A 26243-nucleotide genomic window follows, 5' to 3' on the forward strand; every position below is an offset into this window, starting at 1 on the left:
ACCCAAGAGCTCACTAAAGCAGGAGAGCCAGAAATTCATGGTCCGGAGCTTCCAAGTGGGCTATGCCCCAGGTCTCTCTAACAACAACGTGCCCTCCTTGGAATGTGTTTGTCTCTTCTGGGCAACCTAGTCAGAGCTGTTTGAGGAGTTTCTACTTAAACGTATAATAAGGATGTGGGTAAATCATCGGGGTGAAATGCCCACGATTACGTGTAGTGGACGGTTTTAGTCTCATGCATGAGGGTGCCGGCTACAAGGCCCAAGCAGCACTGGGCCACCTGGCTGGTGCCTAAGCCAGCAGCCCGGCCTGGGGATGGCCTCGTCAGCTTCGTGGGTCCCTCCAGGGACTGGCACAGGCTGATGGGCCCCAGAGGAGGGCCCAGGTCTCCTCTCCTGTGTAACGACAAAGACAGGCTCTTTGTTTTTTTTTTGTCGTCGTCGTTGGTTTTGTTTTTGTTTTGTTTTTTTAAAGATTTTATTTATTTATTTGAGAGAGAGAGAAATATCGAGAGAGAGAGAGCGTGAGCAGAGGGGAGAGGGAGAAGCAGGCTCACCGCTGAGCAGGGAGCCCGATGCAGACTCGATCCTGGGATCATGACCTGAACTGAAGGCAGATGCTTAACCCACTGAGCCACCCAGGCGTCCCCAAAAGACTGCCTCTTTGACCAGCTTTGGTGAGGCTCCTCTGAGCCCTTTTCTCCATTAGGTTTGCCCTTGGTCAGCTCAGCCCAGTTTTAGCGAAGAATTCTACTAAGTCAATTTAGCAAGAATCCCCCGTTCTTGATATCTGATTGGGTTCTTCATTCCCCACCCTGGACATCCAAGCCCTTGGCCTGCCTTTAGCAAGAACCTCCCTATCCTTGATATGCTGCATTCAGAGTTGAGTTCAATTTCTCTCCCCCACTGCAGTGGTCTTGAATCAAGTCTTCCTTGCTCTTTTTAACACATAGCTCTGAGAATAATTTTTCTTTAACACAGAATGAGGCTATAGTCCCTAAAACTTTCCACTGATGTTTAAGAGCTCTCAGTCCATCCCCTTTATTGAAGTAGTCAGTGCACACAAGAGGAAATACAAAAAAGTTTTTTTTTTTTTTTGAACCCTCGGTGTAGAATTTTACCTCATTAGTAAACACAAATAAAAAAAATAACATCCATGCCAAATAAGTAACTCCCTCCCCGAGTGTCCTCAGCCCCAGTTTTGCAGTGTTTAGTTCCTAGTAAAAGCGTTTGGGTGTTCCTACATCTGAGCGTCGTGTGGCTTTAGTGCATTTGAAGTGAAAGCCTTTTGGGGTTGTTTGCAAACAGCCGTCTGGTTCTCATCATTGTGTCCACGGTCCCCACCTCATCCTGGGACCCTGTTCTCCCACAAGGACCCTTGGTGACCAGAAGCCCAGCCAGCCTGCAGGCTCCTGGATGAGGGAAGAAGCCTTGTGTATGGCAGATGTGTCTCGAGGGTGATTAGGCCCAAGGGCACCTGGTCCCTGTGCCAGGACCCTATACAGGTCACTTCCCTCTGGTCTGGTTTTGCCCCAGGTCCTGCCTTGATGAGCACCGTGTAAACCTCCTTGTGTTGTGATAATCGGGCATTAAATGACAACTCTGGACAAAAAAAAAAAAAAAAAAAAAGTGATAGAAACCAACGTTTGCAGGTAACGGCTTGTACCCTTATGCGTTTCTGGTAGCCTGTACATTAGTGGACTCTTTCTGACAAGAAATCAGGCCACGTGTTAAAAAAACCAAAAACAAGGGGGCATCTGGCTGGCTCCGTCAGTGGAGCGTGCGACTCTTGATCTCAGGGTCGTGAGTTCAAGTCCCATGCCGGGTGTAGGGTTTACTTAAAAATAAAATAAAAACAAAAAGAACAATAAGAGCATTTTAACTGAGTGAAAAATACTTTGGAGACTAATTTCTTAAAAATACTTCATGCAATTTTTTTAATCTGAAGGAATAAGAAGCCCAAATGTGGTAAATTAACAAAATTTAGTGTTATTATTTTTGCTGTATAATCATGGAGAAGGAATGGTTCTATTTATAACTATTTTTTATAATTTACTTGTGATTCTAAAACATCCAGGGACTATCTGACAAAATTAATAAAGGAAAGAGCCAAATTAGGCCAGATAGAAACGGAAGGGGATAGATCCTTACCCATGAGAAATTCCTCACGGGAACTCTGGGAGAAAAGCCGTCTTGGGGAGAGCAAAGACGCCCCTCCCAGGCCCCTTCCTTCCTAGGCACGTGCTGCCTCACCCTCCAGGTCCCTAAACAGGCCTCACGCAGCCGGCAGGTGGGGAAAGGAGGTAGAAAAACTTAGCACGGACTGATGGGGAGAGTTTCCGTGAGTGGGATTTTAGAGGAGTTTTGGGGAAGGAAAACCTGAGACAGGGTTTCAGTGGTTATAAACTGTATCTACTTTCATGTTCCTGGACATGCGAGTCAGGATGGCGATTCCTTTTCAAATTAATTTTAGTTCCTGGACGAGGCATCACTGAATGTGGCTCCAAGACACTGGGCTGCAAGTAAAATCATGTCTTTGTACACAGCTCTGAAATCAGAGTAAGGTGTGGTGCTTGTTGGTTGGAGATTTAGTAGGCTGGGTTTTCTAACAGTTATTTTATGTTGTTAGTGACACATTGATGCTTAACTTCCAGAGTTCAGTTGGTTTAATATAGAATCTAATAATTTTAATTTAAAAAATACAATTTTGCCTTATGATCTAATATCCCCTTGGGAGCTCATAAAGGCTGGCATTTTCTTCCTGCAGCATATGAAAAGCTCTTACTTTAAATGCAGCCCTCATAGTCTCCCAGCTGGTGCTGTGAAGTGTCATAAATTCATAGGAAATATAGAAGCTAGGGATCTAAATTTTACCTTACTGGGCACTACTCTAGGGCCCTAACACAGAACACAGTTTCCCTACTATGGTTTTGGTGAAAAAGTAAGAGTGAGAATCTAGTGATACCTGAGGATTTGTTCTTCCAGTTTCACAATTTTATAAAATTCTTGAGAAGTGAGAGATTGGTCCTGTTGGCCATCACGTGCTTAAGTGGGCAGCCAGCCTGCTCAGCTCGGTGAGCACCTCACCTGAAAGTTCGAGCTTGTCTCCTGGGGCATCGCCCTTTGGGTGCAGGCCCAAGGCTGGTGGCATCTCCAGGTTTGGAATTGACTTCATGATATTGGCCTGAGCTTCTTCTAGTAGCTTCTCAAACTCTTTCCCGTTATAGTGGTCCAGATTTTGCCTTTTCTCTTCCCATTTCCTTTCTGCTTTCTGAAGGAAAATCGCAAGTGAAGGAAGTTTAGCAACCAGAGGGAAAGCTAATTAGGGATTTCATGTCGGTGTAGGGGGGAGGTGTGACACAGGTAAAATGTTGACAAAATAAGGCTCTGGTATGTGTGCTGAGGGACATTTTTGTACCTCAGACCAACCTGCCTCTGTGCTCGCTGCCACGTAAGCCCAAGTGATTGATATTCATTCACAGAGAAGCAAGCTCAGAAACCCAAATTCATTCATTAACTGATTACTGAGCATTTATTGCTACTTTCCCAATAGTAGTAAAAAGGACACAGGGATACGCTTTCAAAAGTATGCATCCCATAACCAAGTTTCTGTTCACGAAACTGAATTTTCATCATAGAGGAGATGTGCAAACGGACAAGAACAAAACCAAAACATTCATTGGGAACAAAGACTCCTACACCTCCAGTCCACGTCTGCCTAAGAATTGCTATATGGCCTCTGGGTCAAACGTTCTTACATATAAAATGGGGGTTATTTAGATTACCTCTAAGCTCCACCAAGTTCTACAGTAGGGAGAAATACAAGAAATGCATTTTTAAATACCCATACATTTTTGAAAAGAACATTTTCGAAAAGAACATTTTCCTGTGATTTTTGGGGCAGCGCAGGAATCATTCCAGATGGGCCGAGGGGAAATCAGCAGCAGGATTACTAGGACCCCACAACGTAAGAATGGGAAAAGACAGAGGAGATCGCTTTCTCAGCACACTTTACATAGGAGATGCTAGGGCCCAGGGAGACAAGGATTTGTCCAAGAGTCACGCTACGTAAACCCGAGTCTCCGCCATCACCATCCTTACCAACCCCTCCTCCGCTTTCTTTGTCCTTCCTAGCATTTATTATCACCTGGCATACACTGGTTCTCGATCTCTCCCTACAAGCAGGTACGTTTCTTGAAAGCACGGGTTTTGTCCCTTCAGTTCACTGCCTGCGCCAGAGCCTGTAAGGACCTGGTTGTGAAGGAAGCTCCCCCTCATTCGTCAGCAATGGAGTGGGCAGAAAGGCCCAGGCCCCCTTTCTGCGGATCGGGGCATTTTTAGAGATGACTCGCAAGTCAAAACTTAAAATACACACACATCAATGATAACTGTGCCCAGTGGGTTCTCAATAGATATCTGTTAAATAAACGGGTCGTCCTACTGACATCATTTCCATATGGACACGTACGAAGGGGCAGATCCACTCATTCTCAGGAGGAAACGGGCTTCCAGGCTGCGCCCCTGCCCCACAGGGCAGGAGAGGATCGAATCATCGTCAGGCAATCACATTTCACCCCTCCTGTGAGATGCATTTTGTGAGTGGCTGACTTGGATTAGGGCACAGCTACTGACTTGGGAGCAGGCAGAAGCTACCTAGCGTTCAGAGGCCTGGTTGCCAGGACCGCGGCCGTGGCCATTTGAAGAGGTTATTTGTCTCTTGAGACCTGCATTATCCACCGCCGACCTGTGAGAGAGGCAGGAGGGTCAGGGCCAGGGTCCGGGGTAAGGAGTGGAGGACACGAGGGGGCAGGAGGAAGGAGGCAGCAAGCTGTGCTACTCGGGCATGGACACCAGCTCTTAGATAAAAAGAATCTTTAAAAACATGGCCTGTTTTCTGTTCTGTGATGTTAAGGCCTAGTTTTCTCTTTCCATTTTGACAGTCTCTGCCTTTCATCCCGAGATGAGGCTAACTACTTCCTATCCCGCACCCTTAATCCTAGACCCGCCCCCTTAATCAAGTCTGTACATTGTTTCAGAGTGATTTTCTGAAGATGCTATTTTTTATCGCCGGTCCAAGCAGCAACATTTTTCTGGATGCCCACACCATGACCCTGAGGCATCTCGGACTGCCCTGCAGCCTGTCTTGCCAGCTTCCTCTGCCCTGTCTTGTTCCCGTTACACAGGTTTCCTCGTGTCTCCCTTTGCTCCGGCTGTCCTCTGCCCCAGCCCGCCCTCACCACCCTGGTCGGCTCACCCAGAGTCTACTGATTTTCCAAGACCACTGGCAAACCCTCCGAGGGCCTGCATGCACCAGGGCTAAGCCTGGGCCCGCACGCACTGGCTGGGGAGCGCTGACTCACATTTCTCCCCAACTGCACGTTCCCCGACATCCTGCTGTAACTTGAAATCAGTGATCATGGGAGAATACACCACAGAAATGGGCAAAGTCTACAAATCAGGGCGTTCCCCCCCCCACAAGAGAGCCAGTGTTTAAACACTTCCCAGCACACCGGGGCTTCACCTTCCTACTCTTCTTGAAATCCGATGACCTTTCTCTTAATCTGGCCACTGAAACCCATTTTTAGGGCTAAAAATCTATCTTGGAGATAAATGTTTATATATATTTGACAAAAATTTATCTTTGATACATATACACGTGTACATATTATCTTTACAACCAGACGATAAATCTTCGAGGGAAAGGACCAGGTGTTATTCCTTTATGGGGCTACGAGAAAGGGAAATAGGACCCTACCTCAATAGATACCGCCCTATTCTTGGCACTCACGCTGTGGATTTCCTCGATGAACAAGCTCTGCATGGTGGAACCGTTCATGGGCGTCTGTGGGGACTGTGGAGCCTGAGCGGACAGCAGAGCGGAGGTCCCTTCCTGAGCGGCGGCTGGAGGGCTGGCCGGGTGGGGACCGGTCCCTGCAGGCAGATGGTGAGCCGGGTTCAGCAGGGCGGCAGAGAGCTGGGAGGGCTGGATGAGCACAGGAGAGCTCTGTGCGTGGTGAATGGTCAAGGGCACCACTTCCGACTTCACGTCGCCGGGGACTCCTGCCACGGGGAGGGGCTGGCCCGAGGTGTGGGGTGCCTCCTCCTGGTTCTTCAGGACTTCGGCGGCCGTGGCCTTCTCCATCGCCACATACTGAGCGGCCTGGGCTGCATCTGTACCTTTCAAGAGCCCGTCGGTGACGTGTCTGGGAGAAACCAGGCACAGCAACATTAACTCTTAAAATGGGTAGCTTCCATTTTATTTTTATGGCGTAAGCTCGAACGGTGTGTTATCCCAAAGCCAGGCAAGCTATTCTTGCAAAATTAAGACATTCAAAAACCCAGAGTAGCAGCTCAGGGTTGGGGGTTTCCATAGCAACTCCCTAATGCCCTCCAGCTGCCTCCCAGCTGGCTGATAGCTGCGTTCTCAGTCCTTCCCTCGCGAGATGGTCTGTCTCTTGCTTTCCACTAGCGCGGTCTTGCCCAGCCGGATGCCATCCTGTCACTATTTGTGTGGCGGTGCACAGTGAACATGGGACTCTAACAATAACTCCTGTAGCCAATCCTGGCTGGACAGCCCCTCAGGGAGGCTCACTTCCAACCCCCAAAACTTCCTGAGCCCTCCACGTTCTCCTCCTTGCACTGCCAAACCCCCGGGGAGGGCAGTTCATACAGCTAAGCCTTGAAAAGCGGGGGTTTAGGGGTCCTGACCCCCTACCCAGTTGAAAATCCACGTGGAACTTTCGTTGCCCCCAAAAAACTTAACTACAAATGATCCACTGTTGACCAGAAGCCTCACCTACATCATAAACAGTTGATTCACATATAGTTTGTATGTCATCACTGTATTCTTACAATAAAGAAAGAAAAGAAAATATTAAGAAAATCACAAGGAAAAGAAAACACATTTAGAGTACTGCCCTGTATTTATCGAAAAAAATTCCTACACAAGCAGACCCATGCAGTTCAAACCCGAGTTGTTCAAGGGGCAACGGTGTTCTCATTCCTTGTGCCTGCTCGTCATGTGGCTCAGCCTTGTGTGATCAGGCTTCCCCACCTGGACTCGACGGCGCCTTTCTGCAAGGTCCACAGTGACTTCAAATCTAGCAGCTGGGTTGGTCCTCGTTGTCCTCTGCTTTTTGGGGTCATTTGATGCCATTTGTCGATTTCCACCCATGGCGCAGTGGAAGGGACACGGCTTTGGGCTCAGCCAGACCTGTGCCTGTATGTCATCAGTCCTGCCACGTTCTGGCTATGATGTTGGGAACCTTAGATTTCTGAGCCTCAGACAGTTTGCTATAGAGTGTAATAATGATGAGGACGAGGGCAGGAGGATGAGAATGCTTCCTAATGCCTTCCTCGGGGGTTACTGTTAGGGTCAATGCAGTTATGTGTCAGACAATGTCAAACTTGACCGATAATCTTTAATCGGTGCCTCGTTTTCTTATTAAAATGTTCTCTCTTTTTTGTTTTGGAAAGGAGACATTGCATTTGGTGACTCTCCTCTGCTACTCCCTTCTGTTTCTTTTACCAACCCTGGATCAGTAAAACAGATCCCCAAGGATCTGTCCCCCGCTTTCTGTCTCATGCTACCGTGCCCTCTCCTTCACTGCCACTAGTCATCTTCATGAAGGCAACTTCCAGTTCTAAATCTCTCCTCCCACCTGCCACCCACGCCCCCGAGGTAGGCAGCACTGCGTCCCAAATGCTGTCTCTTGAACTTCGGTGCGCATTGCTCCTTCTAACTGAAGGCATCTGTGCTCCTGAAGGGAAGGAGGCTAGTAAAATATTGTGATCTATTCTTCAACTTTGAAGTGTTCCTGAAAAGAGCCACCTTCAAACGATTTTTTTAAAGAAATGTTTACTAGGTTTACTAATCTTAAGCCCTAGGCTGTGCCCATCACAGCCAGCCTGTGTTGAAGAATCAGGAACCTCCAGTCATAGTGCAATAGAATATTTGGGGTGGAAGGAGTCGCTGTCTCTCCTCAGGACGTTTCCCCACCCCTAGGGGAGGCCCAGTTACCTCCGCAACATGGTCAAGGTGTCGGTCATGCTCCGCACCCTCTGCAGGAGACTGTCCAGCCTGTGGGGCTCCTCCTTCAGGAACCGCACGGCCTCCACTTCTATGCGCAAGATGGCTCGCATCTTGTTTTGTAAGGTTGGAAATTCTCCTGCAGGCCAAGAACAGATGGTGAGTTGTAGCAGAAGCAGAACGAGGAGCCCCCACCCTGCACGCACACTGGATAGGCTTGGAAGCGTGGGGTTAATCGGCCACCGTGCTCCACACACATCTTCAGGAGGCAGACACCTGTCAGAGCTGGGTTCCACGTGACCTCGGGCAAGGGCAGGGGTCCTCTGCGCCTCATTTCCTGTCTGCATATTTGGGATAAAGGCAACTGTCCCTCAGGGTCATTTGTAATGAATTTGGCACCGGTGCCCTGGCACATTGAAAGAGCCCAGTGGAGAAAACCTGTCATTAGTATCGTTTAGTCCTAAGTCTCCTGGCACCCACTAAAATAGAAGGTCCAGTAAACAGGGATATTTGCCTATTTTGTTCAGTGATGCATCCCAAGTGCCTAGAACAGCGCCTGGCACACACAGGTGCTTGATGGCTACTTGTATGCACGTATGCATAAATGAACGAATCCTTCACTACTGGACAGATTTTTAAACACCCCAGGAGACAGGCTTCGGACTTCTCCCTTCAAGGAGGAGGCTCACCTTTCAGGGTAGCTACAGCTTCTCCCACTTGCCGCAGGAGGAATGCCCCGTCTTCCACATCTTTTAGAGTGACCGCTCGGCTGGCTGATGTAGAGTCCTTCTTCAAGTCTTCAACAAAGTCTTCCAGCTCACTGTGAGGGGGAGGGCAGAAGCAAACCAGCAGATGGGAGTGAACACCTTTTGTCCCCAAAAGGGACAGCTGCAGTAGCAAAGGGCTCGTCCCAGTCTCCCCTGGCCTTCTGCTAAGATGGCAGCTCACAAGGGTAGCTTGGTTTGGCTTAAATATTCTGCTGAGGTGTAAGGCAGGTGCAAGGAAGTTTTCCCAGGGCCTGTTCATGGGGACGGCCACGTTGGCCAGAGGGAAGATGGTGGCTGGTTGGCAAAGGCCCATTCTTTATTTTCGGTGGGGATGCTGATGCCAACTAAGGGAGGAGTATATGCACTTTGTAACGTGACAGAGGGGATTGAGAGTGCGTGCTGTAGCGGGGCAAAAGGAGGGGTCCCGATCGGGTTATAGCGGCCTGCTCAACTTGGAACTTGATATTTTGGGCTGGATAATTCTTTCTTGTAGGGGCCTGTCCTGTACACTGTAGGGTGTTCAGCAGCACCCCTGCCCTCTACCCACCAGACACTAATAGCACCTGCTGTGAGCCTGTGACAAACAAGGATGTCTCCAAACCCTGGGAAATGTCCGTGGGGGAAGGTCGGGGAGGGGAGGAAAGCAAACTTGCCCCTGTTCGCGAACCTCTGGCTTACAGTGAAGATCTCATCAGTAAGGACTGACTTTCTGCTCTAAGCTACAGAGGGAAGATGATCAGAGTCTGACTTCTGGTGTGTATGTGTGTGTAAGAGGGTGTGAGAGAAACGTGCACGCACACACACACCCTCTAAGGTACTGCTAGAGTTCCAACAGAACTGAATGAAGGTCTTCCAAACCAACCAACCAACCAATCCGACAATATCCTGTCTCCTGGGCACATTAATAACTGCATCCTAAAAACGTTTGTATCACTTCAATTTGCCTGTAAATCTGACAACAGAAAACGTCTCTTAAGGTGGAGGAAAAGGATGTTGAGAGATGAAAAGCCACTAGGTGGCAGCAGGTGACCAGCATTCCACCTGCCCGCGGCGCAGGGCTTAGAGCAGGTGGGGAGCAGAGAAAGATGACACAGTGGATCTGCAAAACAAAATGGCCTGCCCAGAGCCTTCCTGCTAAGTGGGCGTGCAGACGGGGGTTTCGGGGGTTTCGGATGGCACAGCCACTGCAGGAGGGATTCAGGCAGGATGCGATGTATATTTCACAAGGACCATGGGGCAAACAACAAATTCATCCACCGTAGAAAAGTGGGGTTTTTGGTGACGTCTTTCATTCCGTTATGGCAAATGGACCCAAACTGCCTGTGATCCCTTCAGAAGAAATGATGCAACTTCAAAACCAAAAGGGAAAGCCTCATCTGCTCCCTGTCCACATTTGTGAACTATGGAAAGGTAGCCGGTGTTTTCTGAACCCACCCACAGCAAATTTCCTACAGGTACCACATCCCTGAGGAGAGACTGTGTGCCATCCCTCATAAGAGCTCTAAAACTGGCACCTCTGTGTGGAAAAGTTATTTTCCATTTCATCACCAAACTGAAATATTTTAGTGTGCAGTCCAGTCCTTCCAAGTTTTGAGGGAAGAGCTAAGACCCAAATGTTATCACGGTTCCATTAACAACCCCAAAGCCTGCCAGGCTGCAATTAATACTCCTAGGGGCTATCATCTGACCAAAAGTCAGTCTGCCCAAAATTCTATTTTAGTCTCTTCTACACAGTGTGCCTCTTGGATTTCATAACTCTGCACACAGGAGGCCCTTAAATGTCACAGCTTTTCCTTTGTTGGTCAAAGAATATATACAAAAGTCTATTGATATTATTGTATACAACAATGTCACTTCTGTTCATATGCTTATGGTATCTGTTAGAAAGCAGTTGCATCAAATTTGTTCATTCACAGTGTAACATCAGCGAGCTAAAACGAACGCTGAAAACAAATTTTCAATATTACATAATCAATACGACTTGAGATGTGAACTCTGCTCAAAGGAATGCCAGATGTTCACGGATGCTGTGGTTTATATGTAAATCTGTTCTATTTGTGTAAGTTGCTTTTCCTTCTACCTTAGTTAAAAGGAAGCATCAATTTGTTGTAATATATTTCATCTGACTATTATTAGAAGAGGAATGATCTTGATTCAATTGCTCTCCACAGTTCTAGACCCAAATTTCATTTTTCTGCCATCTGAATGGCTCATCAGTAACTTACCCCAGCATGACGCCCAAGGGAACTTATTTTCGTGTGTGTGTGTGTGTGTGTGTGTGTGTGTGTGTGTGTGTGTGTGTGTGTGTGTGTGTGTGTGTGTGTAAGGGAAGAGCAGGGAAAGGGAGGGGAGGGAGAGGAGATAATTGTTTTCCTAATGTTCCAGAGTTGAAATTTCTGGCTGTCTTTTGTAACCTGCGCTCAACCGCTACTCCGATCCCTCTGCATTTCATTTCTCTTCCCTTTCCTAGTTCTACTCCATGATTCAGGCCTTACTGACTTTGGACTGGACTGTTACGCGCTTTCAATATGGCTTCCCCGATGTTTCCCCCTCCATCAGTCCTGCACGTGATCACCAGAGGGACCTTTCTGAAATAGAGCTCTGAATTTGCTATGTCCTTGATTAAAAAACTTCACTGGTCTCATCAGGCCGGCAGTAACTGTCAAATGTGAAGACACTTCAGAGTCTCCCCTGTAGCTTTGTAAAACACACATTCTCAAGCTCCATCCAGAGAAGTTCTGAATCTGGGGTTGGACCCAGGAGCTTCCATGAAAAGCCAGAGATCCAGGTTTCTGGATCCAGGTTTTTATGTGATCTTCCAATCTCGGTAAATACAGGCCCCACAGACGTCGAGCAGGCATGCCGGGCTGAGTGTGGTCTCAGATATGGGCAGTCACCAAACAAGCAGCAATGGCGTTACCCAGATACGAGACCTGATCGAGCATCTTGCACCCCACTCCTGCCAAAGCGGATGAGCCACAATTCTCCAAGGACACCTTGCACCTACCTTCCTGCTCCTGAGACGGGCTGGTTCACAGGCTCCCTCTCCCTGGGAGCCCCCCACCCCCTGCCAGCCTCCACTGATGGAACCCCACCTGTCCTCCAGGCCATCCTGGTTCAGTTTAACAAACCATTTGAGACCCCACTACACACATGGCCCCCCGCCCTGGGCCTGGGGGCACATGAAAAATAACTTATTTCAGGTTAAATCTTCTTGATCCCTGGGGCCCAGAGGGATCTCTCCTTTGTGGAGGTTCACCTGGCACCTGTGAGTCACCTGTGAGTCACCTGTTTTGGTCCATACACATACTCATAGGTTTGGCTTCGTGAGATTGGAGCCCCTCATCTGCTCTGTGCACGGCTTACCCGTGTGCGGCCACCCACAGAGTCCTCCCCACCATACGTCCCCCATTCTGCCTCCTACCTCACTCCTGGGCGGGGCTACTAGTCTCAGGCTAGTATTGACATACTAAAGATGCTTTTTCTAGGCCAGAAGCAAGACTCACCTCAGCTCCTCAAGAAACACAATTTTTAAAAGAAGAAAATTTCCTTTTCCATAATTTAATTGGAAAATCGATGAAATATTCTTAAAAGGCTATGTATTTTTACAGAAGGTTTCAAGAAGAATCTTAACACCAAGATTTAGACAACTGGGCTGTCACAAAAACATTTCCGACAAGCAACGGCCTCATCGCCTCACGGTGGGTGATCAACTGTCTACAAATGCATGAACTACATAAAATTTTGGAAGCAATTTTGAGATGTTGGTGAACGGTGGCCAAATTCCATTTTTGAGGAAAGTAAGAACTCTGATTTTTTTCCCCCTCTGGACTGCTACTGAGAGGAATATTCTATTTTTAACGAGACACGATGGGTTGGCATCTGAGGTGGTAGAAGCTCAAGTATCAAATAGGTGATAGAAAATAACTTTCCATCACGGAGACTTCTGGACCTTCTGCTCATAAGAATGTGAACGTTGCTTCTTTATAGTCCCAACTGGGTAGATTTAAGAAGTGAACTACCGACAGCAGGAGAACCCAGAAAAATTACTATTCATGATACTAGAAGGTGAAATCATTCTATGATAAATCTTCATTGCATAACAAAACATGTATTACCATAAAAGATGGGCCTGCCCTAGTGACTGGGGAGTAATTAAACTGCTCATTTCAATAGTGGGACTTGATAGATGCTTTCAATAACAACCTCACAGAAGATTGATAACATTCAAGGAAGCATCTTTCATTCCTGGATCAGACATACTTTACATCTGAATTCTTCTTTTGCGCTTCTAACTACAGTTGAATAATAGGAAGATAATTTTAACCCTGTTATTTTGGCTATTAGTTTTCATTTACTGAGATTAAAGGCAGACTTCCCATTTACCACTGGGTCTTGCCATTTGCTTCCTTCAATCTGATGTGTCGCTGAGCCCTACACAGGAGCATGGTGCTCAGGCTTTTAAAGAGATGAGCGCAGGTAAACTTTCTGGGTCTGGATGGAGGGGCGCTAAGGGTCCACGGATGCCCAGAATGGGCAGAACTCTAACTTGTATACAGTGAGTGCTCAATAAAGAGAACAGGAGAGATCACCATGGAGGAAGGGCCTCGTCGTCAGCAACACGCAACAGGTGCATGGCACTCACCATAGCTTCTTGACGATCCTCTCCTCCTCGTGTAGGTATTTCTGTCTCTCCTGTTCCACCAGGACGCGCTGTCGCTGTACGGGGTCCTCCAGCCTCTTCATTGTTTCAATCACTTTGCCACTGATTTCCAGCTCAGCCTTCTTCATCATCGCCCTCAGCAGCTCTTGGTTCTGCAGCTGTCGGACAAAAGAAATCAACCTCAATTGGCTGCGCCGGCCTGACGGAGTATACAGCTGACTGCCTGAGTCTTCCTTCAGAGGCGGGTCTGGGGAAACAGCCCTGCAGCTGAGTATTTATTGCAGTGAGAAAGGGAAGGAAGGGACAATTGGATATAATATCCCTAGTTCAACCGCCATCTGAGGTTTGGACGCCAACTGACAACCAGACGTTCGTGTCTCTGTCTGCAAAAAAAAAAAAAAAAAAAAAAAAAGGGAGCCTTTCTAGACTCTGGTCAGTGCCTCATGGACATCAAGCATAAACTCTCATTGACATGTTTTTATAGGGAGCAGCTGAAAGCACCAGCTTCAGAGCCAAGCACTTGTTTTGGATGGTTCTGTAGATCTGTAAATGCGCCTGGGAATCATTTGCAAGCCCCAAACTGAGACACAGAACTGAGCGTGTGATAACGCAGAACCCAGCGGCCCAACGCACCCTCCCTCCTTGAACCCATGTGACCTTAGAAACATCACTTTCTCTTCCTTTGTGCAAGACTTCAGCTGCAAGAGTGGAACGTTTAGGAATATGGTTTATGGTGTTAGGAGAACATCTGTAACGTTAGGAGAGGTACTCCCTGCACCAAAATATTTCTTCCTGCCTACTCTGGCCTCCTCCCATCATAGTGTCTGAAATACCCTTATTACTTGGTCTTTTAGATCTCCAAGATTTTTTTTTTTTAAAGATTTTATTTATTTATTTATTTGCCAGAGAGAGACAGCGAGAGAGGGAACACAAGCAGGGGGAGTGGGAGAGGGAGAAGCAGGCCTCCCGTGGAGCAGGGAGCCCGATGCGGCGCTCGATCCCAGGGCCCTGGGATCATGACCTGAGCCGAAGGCAGACACTTAGCTGACTGAGCCACCCAGGTGCCCCCAAGGCTTTTTTTTTTTAACCTTTGACCCCCTTCACCCATTTCTCACACCCCTTCCTCTGGCAACCACCAATCTGTTCTCTGTATCTATGAGTTTTTTTTTTTTTATTCCACCTATAAGAGAAGTCATATGGTATTTGTTTTTCTCAATTTGACTCAAATGAGGTATTTGACTCATTTCACTTAGCATTAAGCCCTCACAGTCCATCCACATTGTCACAAATGGTAAGATTTCATTCTTTTTTATGGTTGAATAATATTCCATGGTATATACACACCTAATTTTTTATTTTTCTCTTTAAATTTTTATTATTGAAGTAAACATCCAATGTTATATTAGTTTTAGGTGTACAACACAGTGATTCAACAATTCTATACACTCAACGCTCAATACAGTAAGTAAGTGTAGTCAACATACGCTATTATGACAGTATTATTGACCATTCACCCATTGATGGACACTTTTGTTTCCATAGTTTGGCCACTGCAGATAGTGCAGCAATGAACATGGGAGTGCATATATGTTTTTGAGTTACTGTCTTTGCTTTCTTTAGATAAATACCCAGAAGTGGAATTGCTGGGTTATATGGTAGTTCTATTTTTATTTTGAGAAACCTCCATATTGCTTTCCACAGCAGCTACACCAATTTACTTTCCCACCAACAGTATATGTGGGTTCCTTTTTCTCCACATCCTCGCCAACATTTTTTATTTGTTGTCTTTTTGATACCAACCATTCTGACAGGTGTGTGGTGATATCTCATTGTGGTTTTCATTTGCATTTCCCAGATGGTTAACAGAGTTGAGTATCTTTTCATGTACCTGTTGGTCATCTGTGTCTTCTTTGGAAAAATATCTATTTAGATCTACCCATTTTTAAAAACTGGACTGTTTGGTTTTTTTTGGTATTGAGTTATACATACTCCGAATACTAACCTCTTATTAGATACATGATTTGCAAATATTTTGTCCCATTCAGTAGGTTGCCTTTTCATTTTGTTGGTGGTCGCCTTTGCTGTGTAGAAGCTGTTTACTTTGATGTAGTCCCATTTTTTTTGTTGTTGCTTTTCCATTTGGTGTTAGTTTCAAAAATTCATTGTCAAGACCTATGTCAAGGAGCTTACCGCCTATGTTTTTTTCTAGGAATTTCATAGTTTCAGGTCTTATGTTCCAGTCTTAAATCCATTTTAGAGTTAAGTTTTGTGTTTGGTGTAAGACGGTGGTCCAGTGTCATTCTTTTGCATGAGGCTGTTCAGTCTTCCCAGCACCATTTATTGAAGAGACTGTTCTTTCTTCATTGTATATTCTTGGCTCCTTTATCATGAATTAACTGACCATATATGTGTGGGACCATTTCTCTGGGCTCTGTATTCTGTTCCATTGATCTATGTGTCTGTCTGTATGCCAATGCCATTCCATGTTGATTATTATAGCTTTGCAATATATTTTAAAGTCAGGGAGTGTGATGCTTCTAGCCTTGTTCTTTCTCCAGATTGCTTTGGGCTATTCAGGGTCTTTTGTGGTACCACTTTGGATCAAACCTCAAACCCTGGCTACTATGAGACTTTGCCATGTTACTTAGCCTCACTTGGTCTCCATTTCCTTATCTTTAAGGATGAGGATTCACCTCCCTTACCAGAGCTAGTCTGAGGGTTAAAGAAGATACTGCTTGATATAGAATAGGTACTCAACAAATGTAGATTTGGCTCTGGACTATTTGAGTGTATCAGTTAAAAGAGAATCTGTGTCTGTCTTGTTGATACAGGTCCATATACCCAATATCATGTAATCACAGGCCACTAAAACATGGTACTTGATGTTGATGGTTGCAATGATAATGATTCCAGATGAGCTCAAGGCTCTTGGCAATTTACTATCTTTCCCTGGATTTTATGTAGGCTGCTTGCATGCGTAATACCACAATATCCATATAATTTTCCAGAGCACTCTTGTTTCTTACCCCAGAGAGTATACGATCTGTGGTTTGCATCTGGCTTCATAAGAATCTAGTCAAATACCTGAATCCTGTTTTTAAGTCCTGTTATTAAGTATTTCTCTGGGGCAGGGCAGTTTTCTGATAGCATATCCAACAAGTGAATTTATTCAGTCAGCCTCAAAGACAGTAGTTACATTATACCTATTATATTCTACCTGAAGTTTCCCTGAAATTTCAATTAGCTGTTATTGGTTTCTTTTGTTTTCTGGTTTCATGGACTGTAGGACAACTATCATACCTCCTGGGGAGTGACGTCTTGTTCATTATTTGTTCAAATGCCATCTGACCATGCTCATGCTACCTTCAACTCAACACTTCATTATGTCGTCCAGTTTTGCTGAATAAAGATAAAACATTTCAAAACCAGCAACAAGCAGAGCCACCATCCTGTTCAGGCACCAGCTCTGTACTGATTACCTGGCCATCCAGAAAGAGATTGCCTGCGTCCAGTTTCTGGTTTTACCCCTTAGTAGCCATGTGACCGCGGGCAACTTATTAATCTCTCTGTGTCTATCCATAAGAAGGGGCAATCATCGTTCATATCTCATAGGCCAGTAATGGAGATTCAGTGAGGAAATAAAGTGCTTATCACAGGGTCTGGCACAAACCTGGCCCCGGGGGTGGGGCCTGCAGTTTTGTCTGGGAGGGAACCAAATAAAAATGTGCCACTCTTGGGTTACCTCCTCTGAATGACTCATAATTATGCCCTCATTGCTTTTGCTAATAATGTCTTTTTATTGTGGTCTTAAAAACAGCCAGGATATTGCAGAAAGTCACCATGTATGGAAACAACGCACGGAGGGCGAGTCCCTCCCTTGCTCTCTGCAGCTACAGCTCTGCCCATGAAGCACAGGGAAGTCTGGCCCTTTCCCACATCACCCGTGTCCTCACATTACAGGTAGCCGGCCATCCCTGCTCTAGCCACACCACCGTCCTTTCTGTCCTTCTGACTGGCTGGTCTCCCTTCTGCCACAGGGACTTTGCACCTGCAATTTCCTCCATGTCGTTAATTTTTGCTCTCCACAGAGTCTCCAGGACCCAGGGCCGCTCACAGCAGGTACTTGATAAATATTGATAAATGCATGAATTAGGCAGTAATGCTGATAATAATGAACAAAGAAGAATCCGAAATTCCTTCCTCGATGGTAGATGTAAGGGCTGACCCATGGGCTCAGATATGCCTTGGACTCAGCTCTCACTCCTGCCCTACTCTGACAGCAACATTGACAGCTACCAAAATGACGCGCTTAAATTCAGTGCCATGGGTCAAATCCTGCGGAGCTATTTCCTTCGAAGGGGTGGGGGGATGCAGGGTCACAGGTATGCATGGGATAAATAAGTAGATGATTAAGTGTGTTGAAAAGTGACTGACACCTGGGTCCTATCCCCCTGAGAGATTCTGATTTAATTGGTCTACTGTGCAGCCTGGGCATGGGGAATTCTTTCAAATTCTCAGATGATTCTGATGTGCCACAAAGGGTAAGCGTTATGGCCTAAGAAAAGGACTCTCGAATGGATAGATGATGTCACCATGCCACGAGCTCTGTACACAGCTCTGTGTCCCAAACCCTCCCGCCAAATCTCACAGACAAGCTCCAAAAAAGTTATGGTCCCATTAGCAGTGGGTATTCACAGTGGCTATTACGCTGGAAATTATTACTGGAATATTTAAAATTCTTAAAATTGAAATCTGGGAGATGGGCAAAGTGAAGCCCTGAGAGGTCACGTGACTTATTCTGGGTCCCTTGGTAATTAAGGGCAAAATCAGGGTGGGAACCGAGTGTTTTTAATTCAACCCGGTAATTTTTCAAGCACCCCAAGTTGCTCCTCTCACAAGGCAGGGACCTGTCTGTTTTATTCCCAGCCACAAACCCAGTTCCTGGCACACAAGAGGTACCGACCACATATTGGCCGTACACATGAATCTCAATCGAACATTACTCATAAGCCTACAGACCTAGCAGAAGAACACAACTGTATGTAATATTCGAGTTACTGGACTGGTAACATGGCAGACTGCATACAAATTATTCCACTTGAAGAGGAGGTTTGCCTGGAGCTCTGGGTTACATGATCCTCCTTCCAGAAGGAGGGGCTCACCAGAGCCAGCTGGAGGGAATAGCAGAGTGCCGGCCCCCCAGGCAATGGTGCGTTAATTGTGAAGGAATGAGCATGGGCACAGGTTCTCCTTCTATTTTCCTCTAGTCCCCCACCCTCCTGCCTGATGTTCTGGCCACTGTCCCCAGGACTCAGGACGCCCCTGTTCATCCGGCACTGTGTGAAATGCCAAGCTGAAGGCAAGATGCAGATCCACACCTCTCTCTAAATGCTTCAAATAAATTAGTCATTAGCAGTTCATATTATTACATGTATTTTTGCTTAGCAATGATACCTACGTGTCAATTAACTTAAAAACCCCTATATTTGATAGTTTACAAACAATCAAATATACCCATCTTAAGGGCACACGTCAGTGAATTTTGACAAATGTATAAACCAATGTAACCACCATTAAGAAGACAGACAGCATTTTTTTTTTAATCACCCTAGAAAACGCCTTCATGACCCTTGGCAACCAGTCCCCCCCAGCCCCCGGCCCCAACAAATCACCAATCTGTTTTCTGTCCCTAAAGATTAGTTTTTCTTCTTCTCCACGGACACATACATGAAATGACACAATATGTAGTCTCGTGGGTGTGGCTTCTCCTTTCAGTATGTAGTTTTTGAGATCCAGTGTGGTGTTGAGTGTCTTAGTAGTTCATTTTTGTTAATGCCGCATGGTGTTCCATTGTGTGGATAAATCAACTGCATGGATTTATATTGTATGTACTAACATTTTTATATGTTTGCATATTGCCTTGATTCTGGTGATCTTGCTTTAATTCACTTATTTCTGGTAGCAATTTTTGTAGTCTTTTTGATTCTATATATACACAACCATGTCATTTGTGAGTAAAGCCAATTTTACTTTCCTACTTTCTTTTTCGAGCCTTACTGCACTGGCTAGGATCTTCAATACAGTATTCAATAGAAGTGAGAGCAGCCTTCCTCGTTCTTGTTTCTGATTTTATGGGAAATGTGTGTAGTGTCTCACCATTAGCTGTGTTTTCTGTAGGTTTTTCAGACACCCTTTATCAGGTTAAGGAAGTGTCTTTCTACTAGAGTGCTGAATGTTTTTATCATCAGCACTGAATTTTGTCACATTTTTTCTGTATTTATTGAAATGATAGGATTTTTTTTCCCATTAATAGGGTTAAATACATTGATTCTTTTTTTTCTCATATTAAAACAATCTTGCACACCTAGGATAAAAACCAGGATAATATATTATCCTCTTTATATATTGCTGGATTCAACTGCTAATATTTTGGTAAGGATCTGTTATGTATATTTTCATGAGGGATATTGGTCTATGTTTTCTTTTCTCACAGCAAATCTTTGACTGGTTTTGCTCTTAGGATATTGCTGGATTCACAAAACCAGTTGGGAAGTGTCCTCTAGTTTCTGGATTTTTTTTTTTTTTTCCTTTCAATACTGTAAAGATGTCATTCCATTGTTTCCAGACTTAACTTCTGTCTTTCAGGAGAAGTGGGTGTTAATTCTTATTTATATTTCTCTGTAAGTAAGGTGTCTTTTTCCTCTCCACCTCTGGCTACCTTTAAGATTTTCCTATTAATTCCTTTTTTTCTCCCCTGGCGGTTTGTTGAACTTTTTTGGTCTGTGGATTTACAGCTTTCATCACATTTAGAAAAATTCCAGCCACTATTTCTTCTAATGTTTTTCTCTTTTCCCTGGACCACTTAACATTGTTCCACAAATCATTAAGTTTTGATTCATTTTTCTCCAGTCTTTTTTTCTTTATACTTCAGTGTGAGCAGTTTCTATTGCTATGTTTTCAAATTGACTGACTTTGTTTTGACAATAATAAATCTTGTATTAAGTCCATTCAGATACTGTGTTTTTCAGCCCTTGAAAGTTACACTTAGATTTTTTTTTATATCTTTCCTTTTCTTGTCTCATTGTGTTCATGTTTTTCTTTAAATCCTTGAGAATAATTATTATAGCTGCTTTAAAGTCCTTGCACTGTTCTTGTTATCCCTGCCATTAGTGGCTGCTTTCCATCAACTGATTTTTCTTAAGGGTATGGATCACATGTCTAGTAATTTTTGATTGAGTGCTGGACAGGCAGTTCTGGATTTTGTTTTCCTTTACTGATGGAGTTGCTCTGGCAGATGGTTCAGTTACTTGTGTATCATTTTTGGTCTTTAGGAACTTGGTTTTAAGCTTTGTTAGGGTGAATCTAAGGGTAGTCTTTACTCTGGGACTAGTTTAGTCCCAAGACTGGAACACGGTTCTTCTCTGATCTCTACTGAATGTCCCAGGTGACCAGTGAAGCCTCTTGACTCTTGCTTGTCAAAGTATGAACATCTTCCAGCCCTGTGTGAGCTCTGGGGACTTTTTAGCTTAGAGCCTCCCATTCTGTTTTTGCCTGGCTCGGTGGTCTTTCTCACTACACATGCTTGGTTTATTATCCAATGACAGACCACAGATTTATATAGTCTTTTCTTTGCAGAGCTTCCTCTTATTTGGTATTCTATTCCACAAATTCTAACTGTTTCAGCTCTCTACAGTTTGACCTTGTCTTCTCAATTAGGTGGTCGGTGCTCTGCCCGGTCATTCCTTTCTACACCATGATCTGAAAGTGCCCCGGGGCAGAAAGCTGAGTCAAGTGTAGGTTTCACTTTCTTTGTTTCTATTCTCCCAAGGGTTACAATCCTGTGTTGTCTATTATCCAATGCCTAGAAATAGTTGTTTAATATATATACATTTTTTATTTTTCAGTGTTCTAGTTGTCAACAGTGGGAAGGTAAGCACAGTTATGGTTACCCTCTCATTCAGGAAATACTAATTTATTATAAACGCTATGCCTGGACATTTTTATAAAAATACTCAGAAAGAATGTTCTTAGCCATTAAATATTTAATTAAATAACTTGTCCCTATCAATGTCCAGAGACTAGGGAACTACCTAAAACTAATTCCACCCACCTCAAAATGGACATGTACCTCACATACTAAATCCTGATTTCTTGGGTAAAACCTAAGACTATGACAGTGTCATATAATGGGACTGATTTTCTGTCCAGCAGTGACACTGAACCGTAGTTGTAGCATAAATCAGGAAGTTTCATGATGATAGCCAGACCCCAGAATGACTCCTGACTACCTGGTTAAGTTCCCTGGGCTGCAGGGAACAACGTATAAGATACTTGGTCACGACCACAGGTTATCTGAGAGATGACTCCCCATCTTAGACAGCCTCTGTGTGAAGGTCTATCCAGGGCTTGGTGAATTGTATGGCACTGAACTGGTCCCATTAATTATTTTTGCCCAGTAGGGAAAAATAGATCTGCTCAGCATAGGCCAAACTCTAGCATGCTTTTCTCAGGGATGCACAGTCCCATGATCATCTTTTTTGGATGTCAGAAGATAAATGAGACTCTGGCACATTTTTATGAGGCACTATCTTATTTAAAAAGACACCTTAAGATAACTGTATTGAATTATATCATTTCAAATACGAGGTCTCCGTGTACTGCTATGTTTCTTTTTTATGTTGATATTTTACTTCCTTCCTCTCTTAGGAAAGCATAGCAAATTCTCAGTAGTCTTAAAGGTTCAGAATAACCCCATTTTTTTTTTTTTTAATCAGGAGGCAGAATAAGGAAATAGGAACCAAGGGGGGGCGGAAATCCTGTGAGAATTTGAGAAGTAGGGTATATCCATTCTGTCTTTAGGGCAAGTCTCATCTGGCCCTCACAGAACTTGTACCGTATCTTCTAGAAGCTTCTCTCTCCCCTCAGCCCACAGACAGGGACAGAACTGCAATCACTTTGGTGGATATGGGATTACTTTGGGAAAATCCAAGTACTGTGGCATTTTGGAAAAAAAGATGTAGCTCATCATTTAGGAAAAGTAAGCTTTTTCTAAATCACACCAGAAAAGGTAATGGATAAAGATAATCATCTTTTGAAAGAAACAATTATTAGGTACAAGACCTTCACCTGTCCCTTGTCCATTGTTGCCAGCTAAGTGCTGACCCAACTTTTACCTTAGAATGGGAACATGACAATACGGAAGTTCTATACAGCTCTTGTATCTACTATAACTGAGGACAGAACACATCTCTTAGCCACTGGGAATGGGGTCCATCATCTGAAGTCAGGGTTTTGATGTCATCAGGTGTGTCTTTCATACTTACAGGGTGGTGGGTACGCCATCTGTTTCTGCTTCCCCCTTGTGATAGCTGAGATCTCAATATTTCTAAGAGGCATCTCCAAGGACTGAGCATTCATAATACCCACGAGAAACAGTTCTTATCCCAGAACATTCTAGAATCACCAGTGCCTGGCCTCTGGTTCACAACAGTGAAGTTAGACTCTAGCAGTGGTGCTCGGGTACCGATATTTTTGTTAAGGGCGTCAGGTGATTCTAATAGGTAGCCAGGATTGAGTACCACTCTCTTAGACCAATAATTCATGTGAAATTGGAGAGCAGGGAATTACATGAAGAGAGTTTTAGCGGTCTTCTTCATCTTCTGCTTAGGCTCCTTTTGCCTCCCTTGACATTCTTTTTGCCCTATTTAAACTACCCATCCCACTGTGTCCTCATCAAATTTCTCTTCCTGAGAATAATCCATCAATTCTGAAAATAAAATGTTCAAATAGGATATGCTCTACAGTCTAGGATTTTCCAGTGATTTAATTATCTAATTACTGGAGCCGGCTGCCAAGCACAAAAGATTTCATTCAGTTTCACTATTTTATAACACAGTTCAAAGAACATTTGAATTTCTAATTCAATTTTTGTTCTTTGGAGACTCTTCCACAGAGTTTCGTATATCTCTAATGATAGTTCCATTATTGGACTTATAATCACTTTGGAGTTGCACTTCTTTTTCAGTGTATAACACATATGCCGAAGGAAAACTGGTGCTGAGATGGCTTAATCATTCTACACTGTTTTTGTCTTAAATAGATAGACTCCCCTGACTGAAATGACAGAGGCCTGCCAGACGGGAAAGCTGATGGGGACACGGAAAATACAAAGACCAAGGTAGAAACAGCAGCCACCAGTTGGGAAACAAAGTGTTTAAGCTTTCCCTATGCCTCTGCTCTTTTAGAACTGCACGAACTTCAAAGCTCAAGAGCACATCGGCTTTGTTCTTTATACCCCCAGAGCGAGAGAGGCTGAGCAATCCTGGGGCAATAAAGGAACCTGTGTGGTTAAGATAGCATTCCCAGACCTTGACCAAAGATCCCGCATTGCTTGAGGAGCGATGATTCTGAAACCGAGCCACCACAGTTCAAGGTATGCCCAGAGTGGTGGGTTGTGGGGAACCACCCCCCAACCCCTCACCGGCCAGAGAACCAAATAAGGCCAGGGTGCTGCTACGGCCACACACATCAGCCTCCATATCGAATGTGCCACACTTCAGAGAAAGCCTGGTACTTAGGCTAAATCAATTCCACCTCTCCCCCCCCAATACCAACACCTGCTCACTTTGGAAAGCACAAAGATTTAGGAATTCTTTTTCTCGTGAGGGTCCAGGGAGGAGCGATAATTTCCATATGGCCAGCAGGTGGCACTAATGGGCAGAAGCAGCGTGAAAAGGGGCTTACCCTCCAAAAATCCCAGGGAAGAACCTGGGACCCGGCAGACCCATTCCGGCCAGCACATTTGTCGTTTGACCTGCAGGGTACTAAATCATTGGTTTTTAAATTACTTCCCAACATTTTTTAGAAAGAATACAAAAATTTCATATAAAACCTCTATGTCCAGAAAAGCCCTGAGCTCCAGTGCCGTTGGGTTGCGAACTGGCTGGAGGAAGCGGTGACTCTCCTTGAGAAGGGCCAACCTGCCATTGTCCTTCCTTCACTTGTTAAGTTGCTGCCTGGACACTGTGGGCATTGGACTTTGTCACCCTGGCACACACCCTCAGCCCGATCTGTACGCTTCCCTTCACTGCAGAGGGTCTTTGAAAATGCAAAGCAGGGAGAAGCAAATGGCGAAGGATGGGGAACGTCAGAGATGACGCGATTCAGAAGAGCACTGAAATGGCTTTGCGGGATGTCTAAAGTAGCTGGGGTGTGGCCTGAGACACAGCAGCCTTTGCGGACCTGAGCCCTGAGCAGTGTGGTGTGTACCGAGGGCCCTCACAATCCATGATCGGGCCCCAGGGCAGGGCCCTCAAGTTGCTGCCTTTCTGTTTGTTCTCTGGCACGTAGAGGGCAAAAGGAAATCACCATCTTAGCTTTCATTAGGTGGTGAAAAATGTAGGGCTCAGGCCATGAGTGAGCCGAAGGGAGAGAGAAACTGTGGCAGGAAGCCCTTTCCATGCTGCACCTCCCTTACCAGTTCCCGTAAGGGAGCTGAGGACGCCACCTGTTTAGATGATGAGCTTCCTGAAGTCAGGAAGATGCCCGGGTGTAGACTAGGCCAGCACTACATCCCTGATGGTCAACCTGCCCCAAAGGTAGGGGGCATGAGGCTGACACAGGAAGCATCTCATAAAGGTCTCATAAAGCGATCTCATTAAGAAATGCACGGCCCCAGCTCCTTATACCCAGAACCACATTGATACATTTTTCTGCTTCATCAGATTGATGGGACAGATTCACCAAGACTGGTGACACAAAAAGTCATTTTCAAAACCTCCCTTTCGATTCCCATGCAGTTCATATATTCCCCAACAATGGAAAAAGGTAAATATTATGCAACACACTCTCCAGATAAAATGCAGATGTGTTTCTCAACAGATCTTCCACGATGGCTTCTTTTCCTTATGAATTCATCTTCTCGTCTAAATTCCTATTTCTAAAGACATCATAGCTCCTTGCAAAGACAGCATAGCTGCCTGGCACACCTTCGCGCACACTCACTGTGGAGGACAAGGAGCCAAAACACTTGTAAGCAGGAAGTCTTAACTGGCTACTAGAATGCTCCACAGGCTCCTCTCTTTCCAGCTCTCCTCCAGAAAAACAGATGTTTAATGGTTTTTTCATTTGTAAAAGCATGCCTAGCTTCAAGAAGTGGTTATAGATCGACTCAAGTTGTGGTGGAAGGCTCTAGACCAATTTTATGTATGTGAGAGAGGAAACCATGGCTTTATGGGGATCCTCTTTAACGTCTTCAGTTTGCCCTTAGGAACAAAGGGTAGAGAGAGCCCCAGGAAGGTGCTGAGGGGCTAGGGATGTTGGCAGAGGTGAACAGGGGGGAGAAAGCAGATTCTGGGGAACTAAGACAAAGGACATTGTCCGCACGGAACTCGGTGGGTACCTGGAGCTGTCGCATCTGCTGGAGCTGGAGCCTGAGTTCGGCCACGCTCCGCCTCATGTCAAGCAGGCTCATGTGTATAGCTGAGGTGCTGGCAGGCAGGGGCTGGCTGGGTGGCCCCGAGGACTCCAGGGCGCCGAGAGTCTTGCCTCCAGAAACATGGAGCGTTCCTAGGAGAAAAGAGTAGCCAAGAACCTAAGTGTCCCAGGAAGTGTAAGCTCTGAGTCCCATCCCGATCCCGATTACTGGTAACTCCTTCAGTATGAAAAAAGATTTTTAATTATGTTGGTCCTCTAAATAGCAAAAAAAGAAAAGAAAAAAAGAATTGGGTTTAAATTATGGAACATTCATGCAAGGTTAGAGTATGCAGTCTGTAAATGTCATGTTGTG

At 45.2% G+C, this 26243-nt stretch overlaps 1 protein-coding gene across 18 annotated transcripts in view; it reads right to left on the reverse strand.

The window, feature by feature from the left end:
* Positions 1-26243, reverse strand: part of KIAA1217 (KIAA1217 ortholog) — a 703089-nt gene that overhangs the window by 13894 nt on the left and 662952 nt on the right. For 17 of the 18 annotated variants that reach the window (XM_027594700.2, XM_027594699.2, XM_027594709.2 and 14 more), the window contains 6 exons: positions 25857-26023; positions 13439-13614; positions 8716-8846; positions 8018-8165; positions 5753-6200; positions 3085-3268 (listed from right to left, as the gene is read on the reverse strand). In XM_027594700.2, coding sequence (XP_027450501.2) covers positions 3085-3268; positions 5753-6200; positions 8018-8165; positions 8716-8846; positions 13439-13614; positions 25857-26023 — 1254 coding nt within the window. The remainder of the gene's footprint in view (positions 1-3084; positions 3269-5752; positions 6201-8017; positions 8166-8715; positions 8847-13438; positions 13615-25856; positions 26024-26243) is intronic. The other variant, XM_027594694.2, reaches the window with a different exon arrangement.

This window comes from Zalophus californianus, chromosome 9, assembly GCF_009762305.2.
Source record: "Zalophus californianus isolate mZalCal1 chromosome 9, mZalCal1.pri.v2, whole genome shotgun sequence".
Lineage (NCBI taxonomy): Eukaryota > Metazoa > Chordata > Mammalia > Carnivora > Otariidae > Zalophus > Zalophus californianus.